Here is a 20,397-nt window from a genome sequence, read left to right on the forward strand (position 1 = left end):
TGTGTGTTTTTGTGAAGTATTGGAAGGAAGGTTGTCTGAAAATAGAAGGAAAGTAGTAACACCACATGTCGATGGGTGTGGCTCATAACATATGCTGACCTGGGGTAAATGGTTTATACATTTCATGTACATATTCCTACTCTGCTTGGATGCAGAAGTTTTCTGCATTCACCTAGTTTTCTTACAGATGGAATGGTGCACAACGAAATGCAAAATTCAGATGCTTAAATTGTTTTCTTATAATCTCATTGTAATAAATTTATATTTTCAAGGCAGTGTTATAGCAGAACTGACTGTAATTTGTTTTAGACTATCTTTTATTTAAGGGGTGATCCTCAAATAATGCCAATCTTTGGTTTTCTTTATAAGTGTAAAAGTTTCCCTAGAAAAGCCTGGCAGCCCAACTGTTTTGGGAGGTATCCCCAAATATCATTACTGTTCTTTCCTCAGTTTCCTCAGAGAATTACTGCAGATAGCATTTCCACTGCTTATGATTGTTGGAGCCAGCCAGTAAAAATCTTGTTTTTAGCAGACTGCCTCCCCAGTTTTCAGCTTCCCATAGAGTTCAGATTCTCTCTGGTTCAGCCTCCTTAGGGAATTAAACCTTCCAGCTGTTGCACTGATGGATGAGAGGCAGTGTCCAGTTTGTAAATTATGAAGGAATTTCAGGGTTCTAACTATACCTGATAACTTCCATTTTCAGCCTCATCCTGTACTCCCACATTCAGTGGAGGTTGGTACATCTACTTCCAGAGGGTTTCTGGGAAAGACTTTCCCCCATTACTTAGGTTTCATATTCTAAGTTCTGCTGAATCACCACTCATTCGGCTTTCCATCTTCTAGACTTGTCAAGTCTCCCTTTTCTTCTTGTCTTTTTTACGATTATTTTTGTTTTGTTTGTTTTTTTAATCCTTTTTTTTTGTTTTGGTGAAGTTTCAAGAGGAACAGAGGTGACTTTATTTGTTCATTGTGCCATTTTTAACCATAATTTGATCCATTTTTTTTACTAGCATTTAGGAGGCTTTAATAATTCATGCTGAATATTAATTCATGTCATGTCTTTAATTATGTATCACATATTCAAGACCTAAAAACACAATCTGATTTTTACTGAACACAGTTTTGACCTTTCAATCCCAATTTTCTCCTCCTTCTCTTTCCTTCATGATAGAATATTGTTCTTCTGGAATCTCACACTGTGTATGCATACCCATATCTGCTTTCTGTTTTAAAAAACTTTAAGTGATAAGTAACTTTCTTTAATTTTTTCAGCCTCTCCTTTTACCTTTAAGCCTGCAAGTATTTCATATATGTTTACTGTATTACTATGAAATCTACTTTATTTTACATTCTTCTGTGTCCTTTCATTTCTTTCCTATCAAAGAAATAACTCTTAATGAAGGTGTATGGTGACCTCTTCATCGCCAAAGTTAAAAGATTAAACACTTGATTTTATATATTCTTTAATCAAAATTTATTTCTACTGTAATTTTAATTCTAAAGAATCTTCTATGGCTGATATATTTCTATCTTAATCATCTTCCGATTGTTATTTGTTTAAAACCACTGTCTCATTCTTCCTTGTCTAAAAGTTGTTTTTATTAATTTATGTAAGTGATATCTTTTAATATCTATCTTTAAATTACAGTTCAACATTTGCTATAGGTACTGGCCAACCTTTAATATCACATAACAAAGATAAAATATGTTATCTTTTATTTCCAGTTTCACCAGTTGCTAGTTACATCATGATGAAAGTTAACCGTACTCTCCCTTAGTTTTCTCCTCTAAAATGTACATAATAATAATACTCACCTCATGGAGTTGATAGGAGGAGTTAGAGCACTTAGCAGTGCTTGGGAAACAGTGAGTGTTGTGCAGTTATTGGCTTTTTTTGTTTGTTTTAATCCTCACCTGAGGGTATGTTCATTCATTTTACAGCGAGAGAAAGGGAGAGAGAGAAACATTGATGTGAGAGAGAAATATCGATTGTTTGCTTCCCCTATTCACCCTGACCAAACCAGCAACCCTTTGGTGTACAGGACAATACTCCAACCAACTGTGCCACTTGGCCAGGGCCAGTTATTGGCTTTTATTATTATTACTTTCCATAGCCGAACTCCAATGTCTCAAGTATTATATTTATCTTCACTATTTCCAAAAATAGGAAGTTTGAGGTATACTTTCTCATGTATCTTTATGTCTTCGTCAAAACAGTTCTGTTCCAACTTTAACTCTACCTCCCTTATATACTGATCTTTTCTGCAATTTTGCTGAACTCATTTATTAGTTCTAGTAGTTTTTTAGTGGATTCCATGACCTATATAGGAACAGGAACACAAAATGTAAGGTCATGTTATCTGCAAATGGAGATAGTTTTACCTCTTTTCCAAATAAATATTTTTTATTTCTTTTTTCTTGCCTGACCTGGCTAGAACCTTCAATACAATGTTGAATAAAAGTGGAAAGAGCAGATCTTCGTCTGATTTCTGAACGTGGAGGGAAAGCATTAAGTCTTTCTCCATTACATGTGATGCTACCTATGGGTTTCGCAGATATATATTTTCAGGTTGAAGAAGTACCGTTCTATTAATATGTTGAGTGACTTTTTTTTTTCTTTTAGTCATGAAGGGGTATTGGATTTTGTCAAGTGTTTTTTCTATATTGAGATGATTTTATTAGAATAAAGAACAAGTACCATTTTATTATAGTGTGTTTCAGTGATTGAATTTTATATGTTGAACCAACCTTGCATTCCAAGGATAAATTCTATACACCTACTTTAAAAAATAAGTTTTTAAACATTTCTCTTTTACTGAGTTTGTTTCCTACCTCAGATTGAATTTCCTCTATCTGTCTATTTTAGGCAACTTCCACCTCTGACTTTTTGTATTGCTATCATTTTGTGTTCCTGATTCCAGCTCTGTACCATTTCTCTTGGACCTGATAACCTTTCACATTCTAGGTTAATTAAGCATCCCTTCCATCCTTGCTCATAGATCATTCCTGAGTCCTACTGAAAAACATCTTACCAGCCCTGGCTGGTGTGGCTCAGTGGATTGACTGCCAGCCTGTGAACCAGAAGATCACCAGTTCGATTCCAAGTCAGGGCACAGGCCTGGTTTGTGGACCAGGTCCCTAGTTGGGGGGCATGCAAGAAGCAAGCCATCGATGTTTCTCTCTCTTTCTCTTCCCCTCTCTCTAAAAATAAACAAATAAAATCTTTAAAAAATAATTTATCCAGCAGATAGAAAAGAAGTAATAATACCACATTGTCAGTCAACTCTAAAGATACCACAAACATCAAAATCTATACATTTTCAAATATTTTCTGTTTTGTTTCCATGGCATCTTTACTTATTTAATTGTGCTTGAATTAAAGGAATCAGTATCAGCATATCAATTTTAATAAGTAGACTTAAGAAGATAGAGGCTAACTTTTTTTTGTTTAACATAGGACTGTGAACACAAAGGTTTGTTTTCTTTTGTTTTCTATCTCTAGGTGGAGTATGTGTTTACAGATAAAACTGGCACACTAACAGAAAATGAGATGCAGTTTCGGGAATGTTCAATTAATGGCATAAAATACCAAGAAATCAATGGTAGACTTGTATCCGAAGGACCAACACCAGACTCTTCAGAAGGAAGCTTAAGTTATCTTAGTAATTTATCCCATCTTAACAACTTATCCCATCTTACATCCAGTTCTTTTAGAACCAGTACTGAAAATGAAACTGAACTAGTAAGTAATTTTAAATTAATAGAGGAGTTTCATTTGAAATAGTTTTCTTTGTATTAGTGTGGCAAGAAATTTCTATTTGAAATGTATATCCTTTGATTTAAAACTGAGAATTTATAGTCATAAAACCCAGTTTAACTTGTCACTTAGTATGTGTTTGCATTAGTTCTCTTGGTATTTGAATGGAACTAAGTTGAGGAAAGTCCTTACTGCCTTGAAGTAAAGAAGACTTTGCTGGGAAATAGAGTTTAAATTTATTTAATACTTTTTGAGACCTCACTTCTTCAACGAAAGAGGTTCACCTTTAACTTACAACTTGGTGGTGCCTCCTAAAAAGTTGAAAGGTCATAAGCAAATGCAACATTTTACTCTTTAAAGTCAGAAGCAACCAGCTGTTACTTAGGCAATTTAAGATTGTAGCATTGTTATTTTAGATCTTAGCTTACCAAATTATTAACTGTATTTATTTGCATTTTTTAGAATTCTGTTTCTGGTTTCCTAAATGTTATTTGGGAATGATATTTATAGTGTGAATATTAATTATATCTCTACAGATTAAAGAACACGATCTCTTCTTTAAAACAGTTAGTCTCTGTCACACGGTACAGATTAGTAATGTTCAGACTGATGGCATCGGTGATGGTCCCTGGCAATCCAGCCTTGCACCCTCCCAGCTGGAATACTATGCATCTTCACCAGATGAAAAGGCTCTAGTGGAAGCTGCTGCAAGGTAGTTTAGTCTGATTTCCAAATTGTCAGAAAAACACCTTTTAAGTAAAAATACTAGAATATTAAATTGTCAAACAAAATTCATAAACACATAAAGGTAGAATTTTATTTTAAATTCTTAACGAGAATTTGAAATGTGTGAGAATTTTGTTAAGCTTGCAACAGACTTATATTTTGAAGTAATCTCAAAATTTTGTTATTATCAAATATGAATAATATTAAGTTGTTAGAATATATGTGTATGTATTGTTTTGTACCTACTCTGATCCTTCAAGTTCTTAAAAATAATGCCATATTCAAAGGAAATATTTTAAAATACATCTTAAACTTATGTTTTAAATATTTTAATTCAAGCTCAGTTATAATGACATATTGTGAAATATGAAATATCGTTCCTTAAATTTTATATTTTTTTCTCCTTTTTATCCCTAGAATGGGCATTGTATTTATTGGCAGTTCTGAAGAAACTATGGAAGTTAAAACACTTGGAAAACTGGAACGGTAATTTTTTTTCTATATTGTAATTTTCTGTATATCAAGCATTTAGTATAGAACAGATATAAGTAAATTGTGGCCCACAGGCCAAATCTGGCCTATAGCTTATTTTTGTACAGCCTACAGACTAGTACCTTTTTAAGGGATTGTTTTAAAAAAAAGAGAGAGAAAGAATATGCAACAGAAACCACATATGTCATACAGAGCCTAAAATACCTACTATCTGGTCCTTTACAGAAAAAGTTGGACTGACCCTACACTAAAATGATGTTATCATTACATTGTATCTCATCACAGTAGTAACAATATTCTATTCTGAATCTTTCATCTGTATTTTAGCTTAATCATTCTTGAATTTATATGTTTATTTTTACACATTCCTGGGGTCATGAGTTTCCTAAGTTTCTAATAACAAAAAGCTTTCTTACATTTTCTATGATTTTATCTTTTAAACATTAAGGAAAAGCTGTCTTGTTTCTATGTACATAAATTAGACCATTCTTACCACATTCAATCTTTCTTTCATGGTTTTATCAATTCAGGTCATCTCAACTCTAGCTGTACATTTTCAAACTATGCTTTTACAAGCTAAGTGGAGCTTACTCTTTGGCTATTTTCATGTGGGAGCTTGTCTAGCTCATTCTGTCAACTTAGAAACCATCATTCCAATCATTCGTTTTTCAGCATTGTATATGTACATCATTGTATACATTCATCCAGAATACTTTTCAATCCATACCTGGCCCATCTACACAAATTCTTCTACAGCTCCTCAGAGAGGCATTGCTCCCCCACCTATATACATACATTCTGTCCCAGGTTCAGAATTACTACTATGAGTCTCTGGTACTCATGTGAGTGTCTTGAATTTCTCATGTATGTTGGAGCAGAAGCCAGAGTTGAGAATCACCTTTTTTAGTGAGAAAAATATGAAACTGGGCATACCTGGATTTCAGTCCTTGCTCTGCCACTCACAAATTTATTTGACTTTAGGGAAATTATTTAACTCTTTGAGTGCCAGCATCACTCCCAGCGAATCTTTTTTCGATGGCTATAAATGTAAGTAACAATGGAATAATTCATATTTTATGTTTTCTGCTTTTTTTGTACCTCAGGTTATATATTGATATAACTTTTTCTCGTGTTAATCCAAATTTCGAGTTATGCATGGCACTCAAAGGCTTAATATTTCTTAGTTAATATTTCTCATTTGTAAAAAGAGATAAGACCTACCTCCTTTGGCTCTCATAGATATTAAAGGACATAAGATATATAAAGTACATGGCATTTGGTAAGTACTCAATAAATGCTGCTTCCTTCTATTTCTATAATCAGTCGTTTTGAAAATGTAATTGAGTTTAATTTCTTATTCCAAATTAACCACTTTTATTTTTTTATAGGGATTCTTTCTAAATATTTACTTAATGTTATTCAAAAAAGTAAAATTTTACCTCTTTTATTAGGTACAAACTGCTTCATATTCTGGAATTTGATTCAGATCGTAGGAGAATGAGTGTAATTGTTCAGGCACCTACAGGTAAAACCAACCTAAACTTTTATGAATTTTTATTTATGTAATATTAAAATTTTTATTTATCTAATAGTAATATAATTCATTTCTCTTTTTAGGAGAGAAGCTTTTATTTGCTAAAGGAGCTGAATCGTCAATTCTCCCTAAATGTATAGGTGGAGAAATAGAAAAAACCAGAATTCATGTAGATGAATTTGCTTTGGTGAGTGCAAATTTCTGTGATTTAAAAACTCTGAAAGATATATAAATACATACGTGTATGAGTGTATTTGAGAGATTTGGAGTTTTATTTTTGCATTAATTTATCAAAAATTATAGAATTATGTGTTGGCTCCACATTATTTGGTTAAAAATTTACTTTAACCTACTAAAATATGTCTTCTCTTTGAACCTCTTATAGTCAGGGCACTTGTAGCTGCAAGGACCACACAAATTACTATATTAAAAAGGAGGGGAGAGTTACTAAAAGAATATAGGGGAATCCCAAGGATGTGGAGATACTGGAACCCTCATACATTGGCATGAGAATATAAATGATGATACAGCCACTTCAGAAAATGGTTTGGCAGTTTCTCGTAGAACATGAAGTATACTGTGTGACCCAGCAATTCCACTCCTAGCTATATACCCAAGAGAAATGACAACATATGTCTACACAAAAACTCGCACACAACTGTTCTCAGTAGCATTACCCCTAATAGCCAAAAATGGAAGCACCCAAATGTCCCATGAACTGATGAATGGATTAAACGATGTGTTATATCCATATAATGGATTATTATTTGGCCATTGAAAGAAATGAAGTACCAGTATATCCTACAACATGGATGAACTTTGTAAAGATTACGCTGAGTGAAAGGAGTTTGTCACAAAAGGCCACAAAGTTCATTTGTATGAAAAATCCAAAATAATCAAATTCATAGGGGTTGCCAAAGTCTGGAGGAAGCAGGAAAAGGGTAATGTCTGCTGATGGATGTGGGATTCTTTTGGGTGTGATGAAAATGTCCTGGAATTAATTACTAAAAATAATTACACAACTCTGACACAAAACTACTGAATTACTCTTTTTAAAGGAATGAATTTTATGGTATATGAATTATATCTCTCAATGAAAGAATGTAGGAGAATCAGAAACAAGGTGCACGTTATATGAATAGGAAAATTATTAAGAAGCTCTCGGTCTTAGGACCTCATGAGCTCTCATTTCTGCATTTCTGTAAATGTATGCTATATACTCATCTCTGCTCAGCTGCCTCTTTTACTTACGGTTTCTTTTTTCTTATTTCTCCCTAATTTTTCCCTAATTATTGATGCTCTGATTCATCTGTCACACTATAATAACATCCATGAGAACAAAGAAATGTTCTACCTTACTATTATATCAATATTCAGAACAGTGCTGGCACATAGTTGGCACTCAATAAATATATGGTATAGAATGAACTAATTAAGTTCATATATTAATAAATCTCATAGACCCTGAGAAACAGTTATATAATTTATAGGTGTGGGTCATTCGTAAATCAAGGAATGCCACTTTTTAGAAATCTGCTAAATAGTATATAGTACCTTTCCAAGTTCTGTTATTAGAACATTTAATTTGGGTTTTTCTGAGGAAAATAGATAGCAAGATATGGAACTTTAAAAAATAAGCTTTTAGGTTTAAATACTAACTTTCAAGTATTAACACCATAAGAAAAATTTGAACCCAGTAGGATCATAAAATCAAATATATTTTTAAAAATTTTGTGTAATTTCAGTTCACCAGTGAAGATATAATGATACAATTTTAAAATAATTCAGTGGCTCTAGAAAGTATTGTTTGATAATGGCTACCTTACAGACTTCTTTATTTGAATTACAAATTGGTCATACCATAAAACCTCAGCAAATTATGGTTTCCTTTGCTTAAAAAAATTATTTTGAAGTAGGTAAAGTGGATTTGTAATGGTTAAAACAGGAAAGTTGAACCTGAGGCTACCTCTCTTGATGGTTGTGAAGGAATCATTATGGAACTTCTGACTTTTTAGGTTTAATAACCACAGATAAAATAATCTTATGATTCTATCTATTCTCAAATATTCTACAACTCAGTGACTTTAATTGTTTTGAGCATCTTTTTAGAACTCACCACAAATTGAAATAGTTATGATAATATGTGTTCCATGACTCAGATCACTAGGACTTTGTGACACTTATTTTCTATAACTAGATGATAGTACTTTTTAAATTATTTGTAACTGGTTTTTGGTAATGGAGTCCTCAGTTTTATTTCAGTGACTTATTGATTCCCCATTAGTTATTTTCATTTTATTTTTGCCTTTAATTTTTCTGTTTCAGAAAGGGCTAAGAACTCTGTGCATGGCCTATAGACAGCTGACATCTAAAGAGTATGAAGTAATAGATAGACGCCTATTTGAAGCCAGAACTGCCTTGCAGCAACGGGAAGAAAAATTGGCAAATGTCTTCCAGTTCATAGAGAAAGACCTGATATTACTTGGAGCTACTGCAGTAGAAGATAGGTAAGTATCAGATAAATAGATAATATCATTTTTCTCTCGCAAGAATTTTTTAGCCATTTTTAATTTGATATAAATTTCTCTTATCAACATCCTATAATAACTTAATATATTTAAAATCAAAATAGTTAAAGACTTTTTTCATAGTATGTATAATTTTTCTTCTATCCAGGTATCTGAAATATATGAAAGATGTATAATTTTGCCCATAGAACTAAATTTTAGGATATTCCTCAGTGTGTGCCATACAGAGACCTTAAGCACTTGCTTATTTCTCAAGCCTCACCTCCGACCATTGTGTCGTTTCACTTTATGCTTCAGTAGTTCCAAACTGTCCATAGTTCTCTGAACAATGGCTAGAGTTGAAACTATTCTATTTTATGGCTATGTTCCTTGGCAAGGCTACCCATTTTTGAATACCTATTTATAAAATATACTTCAGATATTACCCCACTCCAGTAAGATCTTTCCTTATTTCTAACAGTACTTAAAAAGCTCACTTTGTGAAGTCCGTATTTTGTAGATCAATGTTGTCCTTGAGGCACTATATTATAATTCTTTGTTCAAAGATTTTCTTCTCTATTAGCCTATGAATTCCTTGAGGTCCATTTATCCTTTGTCTTTGTTCCCAGAATCAATCTCAGTGTATATTTTAGTTTCTTGAGTTAAATTGATTTCTAAGAATTAAATTGAATTCCAGTTAATACTGTCACATTTTTCGTAGATCTATGGCTGTTCACAGTCTAATTTTTAAACTGCTGATATGAGAGATTTCCTTACTAAAAAGAAGAATCCTATAATTTGCAATGTAAGCCTTTCTAATAAAATAGTTTATGTAGCCATATACTTGGTTCTGTAAAAATCAGCTTTGAAACTGTACTCTTAAAATATGACATTGTAAGCAAGAAAACTAGAGGCAAATATTGCTAATGAACATAGATGCTAAAATCCTCAACAAAATACTGGCAAACCAGATACATCAAAAACATTAAAAAGATCATACACCATGATCAGATGGGATTCATCCCAGGGATGCAAGGATGGTATAATATTCACAAATCAATAAATTTAATACATCATATTAACAAAATGAAAGGACAAAAAAGTCACATGATCGTATCAGTAGATGCTGAAAAAGCATTTGATAAAGTACAGCACCCATTTAGGATAAAAACACTCAGCAAAGTGGGAATAGAGAGAATATACCTCAACATAATGAGGCCTTATATGGGAAACCTACAGCTAACATCATACTCAACAGGCAAAAACTAAAAACTTTCCCCCTAAGATCAGAAACAAGACAAGAGTGTCCACTTCCACCAGTTTTATTTAACGTAGTATTGGAAGTTCTAGCCACAGTGATCAGACAAGAAAAAGAAATAAAAGACATCCAAATTGTAAAGGAGGAAGTAAAACTGTCATTATCTGCAGATGACATGATACTCTACATACTCTACATAGAAAACTGTATAGGGGACTTCCGGCCAAGATGGAGGCTTAGACGGACACGCTAGGTCTCCCTCTACAACTATAGAGGAATACAACTACTTCAAAACAAAGGATAACTAGAAATTCCAGAAAATAAAACTACACGGAAGTCCAACATATGAAGTTATAAACCAGTGGTGCCATTTGGGCAGGTAAGAGTTAAAGAGGGCAGTGCTGTTTGCGGTCGCACCGGGAGCGGCGGAGCGGCAGGTGGCGAGGAATCGAGGAATCCCGGCTGCGCAGACCCCTGGCGGTGCGCGACCCCGGCGAGGAGTCCCGGCTACGCAAGCCCCTGGCGGTGCGCGACCCCGGCGAGGAGTCCCGGCTACGCAAGCCCCTGGCGGTGCGCGACCCCGGCGAGGAATCCCGGTGGCCAAGCCCCTGACGGTGCGCGACTCCGGAGCTGGGGAGAGCGGCCGCAGCATCGCCTTGAACAGTGAGGCCCAGGGGGGCGGGAGGACGGATCCCGGTCTCCTAGCTGAATAACTGTGTGAATCCATCTTGGACCCCCGCCCCCAAAGAAAGCACCACAGGGCTGCGAAATAGGTCGCGGACAGGCAGGCGCCAGTCGCTAATTTGTGACGCGTACACAGGCACTGCCCCCGACAGCCAGCCCAAGAAAACAAAACGCATCTGTCAAAATGAGACAGGCAACTATAGAGATACCGGTGGCACAGCTCACCAGGCAGCAGATAGAGAACCTGACAGATGAACAGATAGGAAACCTGTCAGAGGCTCAGTTCTGGGCCATTGTTATCAGGTGGCTTACAGAATTCACAAAAGAGCAGGAAAAAGATATGAAAGAAGCGAAAAACTTTCATAACGAAAGGAACAAAACCGCATACGAGACAGAAGGAAAGGAAATAAAATCCAGAGTTCATTTCAACAAACTGGAATATGGAGAAGGAACAAGCAGTCAACCAGTGCAGCGAGAGGAAATGGGAAGCAATAATGAAAGGATCAGAAACCTCTGGGACAGCTATAAAAGGCCCAACATAAGAATCATTGGTTTGCCAGAGAATGAGGAAGATGAACTAGAACTTGAAAAATTGAGTGAAAATATAATAAAGGAGAACTTCCCAGACTTGGGGAAGGGAATAGACCTGCAGGTCCAGGAAGCAAGGAGAGTTCCCAAGAGACTGGACCCAGGGAGAACCACTCCAAGACACATTATAATCAAAATGTCAAAAATTAAAGATAAAGAGAGAATCTTAAAAGCAGCAAGAGAGAAGAAAAGAATTATGTACAAAGGGGTCCCAATTAGACTATCAGTTGACTTCTCAAGGGAAACCCTACAGGCAAGAAGAGACTGGCAAGAAATATTCAAAGTAATGAAAATCCAAAACCTACAACCACGAATACTCTATCCAGCGAAATTGTCATTCAGAATAGAAGGACAGAGAAAGTGTTTCCAGGACAAAATAAAACTGAAAGAGTTCATTAGATCCAAACCACTGTTATATGAGATGTTAAAGGGACTGGTTTAAAAAAAAACAGAAGCTAGGGAGATGAAACAAAGGCAAACTAAATAGGCAACGAGAGTGGAAGAGGAACTGTGGGTACGGGAAGCATATTGGGGGGAGGTCAACAGGGAGGGGGAATGGGGAGAGGGAGGGAGATGATATAGGAATTGGGGATCAAGGTAGGAGGGAATGGAATGGACGGAGAGAGGTTGGAAGGAACTGTATGCACAACTAATGGACATAATCTAAAGGGGGGGGACGGCTGGAGGGAGGGGGGCCACCGGGTGGAGGGGAGCAGAGGGAAGGGAAATTGGCACAAATGTAATAATTTAATCAATAAAACACATTAAATCTGAAAAAAAAAAAAGAAAACTGTATAGGCTCCACCAAAAAACTGCTCGACCTAATAATAATAAGTAAATATGGCAAAATATCAGGATACAAAGTCAATATTCAGAAATTGAAGTCATTTTTGTACACCAACAAATACCAGAAAGAGAAACTATGGGGGGAAATTCCATTTACTATGCCAACAAGAAAAATGAAATACCTAGAAATAAACTTAACCAAGGAGGTAAAAGAACTGTACTTAGAATACTGCAGAATACTGAAGAAATAAATTAAATAGGATACAAATAAATGGAAACATACACCATGTTCATGGATTGGAGGGCTTAACAACATTAAAATGTCCATTCTACCCCAAGCAATCTATAGATTCAATGCAATCCCTATTAAAATACCAGTGACATATTTCAAAAATTTACATGGAACCAAAAATGACCCCGAGTATTCTCAGAAATCTTGAGAAAGAAGAACAAAGTAGGAGGGATCACAATACCTGATTTCAAACTATATTACAAAGCCATTGTAGTCAAGATAGTCTGGTACTGGCATAGGAACAGACACATAGATCAGTGGAACAAAATAGAGAGCCCAGAAATGCACCCAGGTCTCTATGGTCAATTAATATTTGACAAAGAGGGCAGGAGCATAAAATGGAGTAAAAATAGCTTCTTCAGTAAGTGGTGTTGGGAGATCTGGACTGGTACTTGCCAAAAAATGAAACTAGACCACCACTTACACCATATGCCAGAGTAAGCTCAAGATGGATAAAAAACAAATGTAAGCCATGACACCATTAAAGTTGTAGAGGAAAACATAAACAGTAAAATTTCAGATATCCCACGCAGCAGTATTTTCACAAATATATCCTACAGCAAGGGAAATAAATGAAAGAATAAACAGATGGACTATATCAAACTGAAAAGCTTCTGCTTAGCTAAAGAAAACATTAGCAAGACAAAAAGGGAACCAACTGTATGGGAAACATATTTGCCAATGATACCTCAGACAAGGGTTTGATCTCCAAAATATATAAAGATCTCACACGATCCAACACCAGGAAGACAGACAGTCTAATCAAAAAATGGGCAAAGGACCTGAACAGACACTTCTCCAAGGAGAACATACACAGGGTCCATAGGCATATGAAAGAATGTTCAATATCACTAGCCATCAGAGAGATACAAATAAAAACCACAATGAGATACCACTTTACACCTGTCAGAATGGCCATCATCAACAAATCAACAAACAACAAGTGCTGGCGAGGATGTGGAGGAAAGGAAACCCTAGTGCACTGTTGGTGGGAATGCAGACTTGTGCAGCCACTATGGAAAACAGTATGGAATTTCCTTAAAGAACTAAAAATGGAACTACCTTTTGATCCAACGATTCCACTGCTGGGATTATACCCCAAGGATCCTGAAAGACCAACTCAAAAGAATCTGTGAACCCATATGTTCATAGCAGTATTATTAACAATATCCAAACTCTGGAAACAGCCTTAAGCGCCCTTCAGTGGATGAGTGGATTAAAAAACTGGAACCTTTACACAATGGAATACTACACAGCAGAAAGAAAGAAGGAATTCCTACCTTTTTCAACACCATGGATGGAACTGGAGAGTATTATGCTACGTGAAATAAGCTTGGAGGCGAAAGAAAAATACCATATGATCTCACCAGTAAGAGGGACCTAACAAACAAACAAGCAAAATAGAAGCAGAGGTGGAAACAAAGAACAGACTGACAGTGACCAGGGGGGAGGGCGGAGAAGGGGAAGGATCTAGTCAAAGAACAAATGTAAATGACCCATGGACATGGACAACAGGATGGGAAGTGACTGTGGGAGCTGGGCGTGGGTTGGGCAGTGGATAGCAATGGGGGAAAATGGGGACAACTGTAATAGAACAACAATAAAAAAATAAAAATTCCATTTTAGATGAAAAAAATATGAGGTAGAGTTTTTTTATGTTAACTAGATAATCACTGACTTGGTTATTTCTGTTTCTTCCCTAATGGGAAAATATTTCAATTACTGTATGTTATTGAACTGAATGTTACTATAACAATTTCTAGGTCAAGGATGCTAGAATTTACCTTACTTAAAATACAATCAGAAAAGTATATCCAACTCCTAACTTTGTTTCTTTTATTTTCAGACTACAAGATAAAGTTCGAGAAACTATTGAAGCATTGAGAATGGCTGGTATCAAAGTATGGGTACTTACTGGAGATAAACATGAAACAGCTGTTAGTGTGAGTTTATCGTGTGGACATTTTCATAGAACCATGAATATCCTTGAACTTATAAACCAGAAATCAGACAATGAATGTGCTGAACAGTTGAGACAGCTTGCCAGAAGGTAAGAATATAATTATCTGGATCATTGAGATGAGGAGTAAGCAAACTATGGTCCACTGCCTGATTTTTATAGCCCATGCGCTGAAAATAATTTTTACATTATTTGATGGATGAAAAAACCTAAATTATATTTTATATTGTGAAAACTATATGAAATTAGTATTTTGTTCATCAGGGTTATTGGCCTATAGTTTTCTTTCTTTGTAGTGTCTTTGTGAATAAAGTTTTATTGGAACACAGCCACATTGTTTTATTTACATGCCATCAATGAAGGCTTGAGCCAGTTACAACAGAGACCTTAGGCAGTACTTTTTTTTTCTTTCTCACTGCTGCTTGATACACTTCAAGACACAGTTACACAGTTATAACTCAACAGTGTCTTGAATGCCACACATGTTGCCATATGACATTTTACTATATTTTAATTATCAGTATTTACTCATCAGCTCTTAACAAGAAAAATGGACTTTTAATATGACACTTAAAGTACAGTGGAAAGTTGATTATTTTATCAAATAAGATGCAAAGCATTGTATTATTCAGTGACACTTTAATATGCTACCTATTTGAAAAGACATTCAAAAATGAAATACAAAATCTTATTACAGATTGTTCTGTTGTGTTAAAATGTAAAATTTCATTACAGTATCAGCATTAACATATGGACATTTGCAATTGATTTTGATGATGGGGCACATTAAACCACAATTAAGCGGTGTTATCCCTCCTCCCCCCCAAAATGATTTTCATTTTTCTCATTAGTAGACTTGTATTATTTTTTAAATTATACTCAGTTATTACTACATTTGTTACTTAATGAAAATTTTGTTTGTCTTTTTTATTATAAGTACCTACATATAGTATCCTCAATTTAGCCTCTTGGCCCACAAAACCTAAAACTTAAATATTGACTTCTGGCCTTTAACAAAAAACTTACGCGAACTCCTGATCTATTTCACATGACCAAACTGGAAAATCAGTCTGTACTCTTACTACTAAAAAATAATTTCATAAATGTTTGTACTCTAAATTCATTTCTGTTTTCTTCTAAATCTTTTTTAATACACAGATTAACTTTATTTAGGGGCCCCCATTTAACATAGTCTAGTTTTTCCACAGTAAATTAAGAAGTACTACCATATAAGACTCAGGATTGCTTATATGCACGTATTTGGGTCTCCACATTCCTGTCATTTGCAGTCTTGTGATGCTAGCATAGACAGAAAAATGTGAAAAGAGTGCCACAGTTGTCAGTGTACATTCATTGCTTTATTTATACTTGTTATACAGGCATTGATGTGGTACTGACTTTGGATTTTGTTAAAGAAAAATTTATTTGTGGGTGATTCTCAGGATTATTTGCTTGAGTTCAAAAGTTGATTGATCTAAGTAATTATTAACACTACAGTTTGGGACCGTTTCAAACATCATTGTGGCTGCTTAAACATTTAAGTACCATAATGTCAAAGAGGACTCCCTAAAACAAAATAATTCCTCAGAATCACTTAATATACAAGGGTGGGCAAACATAAAAAATAAACTTTCATGTACTCATAACTGTAAACCTACTTTTGACCACCCCTGTGTACAAAAGAACATTTATTATTCAGCCATAAAAAGAAGAAAATCTTGCCTTTTGTGACTAAATGGTTGGACCTTGGGGCATTATCTTAAGTGAAATAAGTCAAACAGAGAAAGACAAATACTTACATGTGGAATCTAAAGAAGCCAGACTTAGAGAGTAGAATGGTAGTTGCCAGGGGCTGGGATGTGAGGAAATGAGGAGATGATGGTCAAAGGGTACAAACTTCTAGCTCATATAAGATGAGTAAGTTCTGGGGATCTAATGTACAGCTGGTGACTGTAATTAATAGTACTGTATCATATTTTAGAACATTGTTGAGAGTAAGTAGGTCATAAATGTTATCACCACACAGAAAAGGCAATTACATGAGGGGATGGAGGTGTTAACTAACCTTATTATGGTAATTATTTCATAATATATATATATGTATCAAATCACGTTACACCTTAAACTTACATGTGTTGCATGTCAATATCTCCATAAAGCTAGGGGGAAAATAAAATTTAAATGGAAGGATATTTCTTAGTAGCAGTGTGTGCTATATTGTAAACCTAGTGGTGAACCGTAGTAGTGTATTGTTCTTGTACTTTGAGTGCTGGCCTTCAACAACATAAAGGAGCTTGCATCAGAATGGAAATCTATGCACTGCTTTCCTCAAGAAAATCATACTACAAAAGGAGAATGGGGAGAGATTGTGGAAGGAAATAGCCTACTCAGTAATGTAGTTAATTTAGATACTGATGCAAGCTTCTTATCTCTTCCTAGCAACAAATAGGTTTTGCCCAGCTGCCAGTAATCAGTCCATACTTTGAGTAGTACTAGCGTTGCCCACGGGGGAGTATTATCTATGTTTCACCACAGAGTACTATCTTATGTTACAGTCCATTGTAGGAGTTAATATCAAGAACACCGATGATTCCTATATTACTTTGCTTCCTACTTATGCATAATTTAGCTCATGAATTTTCCTGAATATTTTTTATTTAATTTTTTAAAATCGGGATTTACTAAATGAAAATAATAATATTTTTATTTTTGTAAGACTTTATACTCACAATTTTGGAGAATATACTTAGATTATATGTTACAGTTCACATTTAGAAAATATACTTTATCAGTTCATTGTAAAATTGAGTATCTGTTTTATTCATATCAGTCATTCTCAGTTCTACTTAATCTTAATTTCAAGGTAATACAATTTAGTTTGTTCACTGACATTTCAGTTTTGTAACAAAGTCTGTAAGTGGATGGTCCATCTTTCAGTAAAAATCGTTTGTTTACTGAGTGTAAATAATATGACTTTAAAGTATATTATAGAGGATATAATTATTTTCTGTTTTAGAATTACAGAGGATCATGTGATTCAGCATGGGCTGGTGGTGGATGGGACCAGTCTATCTCTTGCACTCAGGGAGCATGAAAAACTATTTATGGATGTTTGCAGAAACTGTTCAGCTGTATTGTGCTGTCGTATGGCACCACTGCAGAAAGCCAAGGTGTGTTTGTGTTATTAAAAGTTCCATAATGATGTATAGATCTAAAAGTATTCTTTAAGGTTAATGCCTTATCTAGTTCCATTTGGTGGCATGCAGTATATGAATCTTACTAGGAATCAGTCATTTCTCATGTTACAAATTTTAACCATGTACGTTAGACCATTGGAACTGTCAGAATGAATATAAAAGTTTCAACTGTTCATAGTAACCTAGAAAGCCTGTGATAGGTAGCAGTGTGTGATCTTCCTGAGACACAGATTTGAACTCTGATAACTAGTTTCACTAATTCGTTACTTACCTACTGAGGTAGCCTGTAAGACTTCAATTCACATGCACCTTCCAGTGATCCTATGGATCCCTGCTTATCCTTGCATTCTCATGAAGTGGTCATTCTCTTTGTTACAAGTAGCTGTTAGGGCCCAGCTGGTGTAGCTCAGTTGATTAGAGTGTCTTCCCATGTACCGAAAAGACATGCATTCGATTCTTGGTCAGGGCACATATCTTAAGTTTCAGGGGTGCATGCTGGAGGCAACCAGTTGTTGTTTCTCATGCATCGATGTTTCTCTCTCTTTTTCTTATCCTTCCCCCTGCCCCTTCTCTCTCCCTGGAATCACTAAATATATGTGTAATAAAATGGGGAAGAAATGGCTGTTAAGTGATATAAATATAACTTTAGTAAGAAGTTGAAAAGCCAATTGCTGATATAAAACTGTACAGAGAAAATATTTAAATTTTAGCTATGATTCAAGTGAGAAAGCCTGTACATATACTTTTTATAACTCCAAATTTATAATTTGAGGTCTTAGACTGTATCCTTCACAAACAGTATCCTTTGAAATGCACATCTAAACACTGATTGTTTCACATATAAATCTGAATAAATTAGACATTCAATTTTTTTGGCTCCATGGAAGTTTGTTACAATGTCTGTATTATAATTCATAGCTATCCAATCTGTGTAGACTAAAACTGGAGACCAAACAGAGCTCATGCCTAGGTTCTTTATAAAAGTACACTCAAGAATTAAAAGGAGACTTTATAAATTTCATTGAATTTAATTTTGATTTAAAAAAATTTTTTTAATTATCTTTTTTCCATATCAAATGAAAAGTAATTTCTTAAGAAATAAAAAATTTTGCCTGTCAAAGGTCAGTTAAGTGTACTTTGTACACAATTATTAAGCTTTTTACAAATTTAAGCTATATTTAAAGTTTCTTGCTTCTCATAATAAAATCCAAGATAATACTATTTTCCAATGTCATTTCTGAAAGACATTTCTGACATCTTAGTGGAGACATCCCGCCAAAAAATGAACCCCGGAGCATATTATTGTCTAATATAAAATTAATTTTTTTCTACTTTAACAGTCATTGCAGATAAATGACTTTATATAAATCTAAGAAAGTTAAAATTTTATCATAAATAACTAATTAGTTGTATGTCTTTCAGGTAATAAGACTGATAAAAATATCACCTGAGAAACCTATAACATTGGCTGTTGGTGATGGTGCTAATGATGTAAGCATGATACAAGAAGCACATGTTGGCATAGGTGATTGATTTTTTTTTTCCCTCTCAGTTTTTAACATTGCTATAATTATTTGGGGATCTTGTATTTTCCTTTTGTACACTAAAGTGCAACATCAAATGCATAAATGAAAACTGAATGCAACATGGTAATACATCTCAGTGTATCCCCATCAGAAGCCTGTTATAATTAATTCAATATTTAGAATATCTTAATTCCAAATTTTCAAGGACGTGAATACCACATTAGTGAATTTTACTTTTTTCTGATTCTTCATAATAAAGTAACTTTATTTTAACTCTGAATTTGTTGATTCACATTGAGTTGCCTTCATGATTTTAAATTCTTGTTTTAGAATGTTATTGTTGTCAATCTAAAGATTTTAAATAGATTTTAATTTAATAAACTATTCTAATTTTTTTTTGTCTAGAATTTTTATTGGATTCAGACAGACTAATATGTTATTCATATTTAAGTTACCAGTCATTTTCTATTTAAACCATGTTCTGATCTGACTTCCTCAATAATTTTATTATACAAATACAGAAGTAAAGCCAAAAGTTTTTTTTCCCCCCTTTATTTTTATTGTTGACACTATTACAGGTATCCCCGTTTCCTCCCCTTCACCCACCTCCACCCACCCCAGCCACCCCACCTCTGGCCTCACCACGCTGTTATTTGTCTATGAGTTACGCATGTATGTTCATACTTATCAGATACAATTATGTCCTGATTTCGGATGATAGTGTACTTTGCTTTTATTTAATTTTTTAATTATTTACTTATTTATTGTTTTTGTACTTTGCTTTATAAAAGCGCATTTTGTTTGAGTTATGCATGAAAATTTTAAAGCAGTCAAACATGCTTATTTTTGCTAGATTCAAATGATTTAATTTGGATATTTTTCATGTTTAGTGAAGTTAAAGCTGTTTTATAGCATCCTCTGCATTAAGAATCTATTAACTAGTACTTTGAGCTTTTTAGTATAATTAATATTCTTATTAGATCCTGGACTTTCAATATTTTAAAATATTTATTGTGTTTTATATTATATTCTAAATCTTTGAAAATTGGTATTACATGCGTGGTATATATTGTGGCTTTGTGTTAGATTA

General features: G+C 34.4%; 1 protein-coding gene across 3 annotated transcripts in view; it reads left to right on the plus strand.

The window, feature by feature from the left end:
• Positions 1-20,397, plus strand: part of ATP11B (ATPase phospholipid transporting 11B (putative)) — a 114,428-nt gene that overhangs the window by 61,690 nt on the left and 32,341 nt on the right. For all 3 annotated transcript variants that reach the window (XM_090274394.1, XM_090274386.1, XM_090274376.1), the window contains exons 13-21: positions 3,503-3,742; positions 4,294-4,469; positions 4,901-4,969; positions 6,427-6,500; positions 6,593-6,696; positions 8,835-9,016; positions 14,471-14,674; positions 17,601-17,754; positions 19,204-19,306. In XM_090274394.1, coding sequence (XP_090130520.1) covers positions 3,503-3,742; positions 4,294-4,469; positions 4,901-4,969; positions 6,427-6,500; positions 6,593-6,696; positions 8,835-9,016; positions 14,471-14,674; positions 17,601-17,754; positions 19,204-19,306 — 1,306 coding nt within the window. The remainder of the gene's footprint in view (positions 1-3,502; positions 3,743-4,293; positions 4,470-4,900; positions 4,970-6,426; positions 6,501-6,592; positions 6,697-8,834; positions 9,017-14,470; positions 14,675-17,600; positions 17,755-19,203; positions 19,307-20,397) is intronic.

The sequence above is a fragment of the Furipterus horrens genome, unplaced genomic scaffold, assembly GCF_987537825.1.
Source record: "Furipterus horrens unplaced genomic scaffold, mFurHor1.1.pri manual_scaffold_1, whole genome shotgun sequence".
NCBI lineage: Eukaryota > Metazoa > Chordata > Mammalia > Chiroptera > Furipteridae > Furipterus > Furipterus horrens.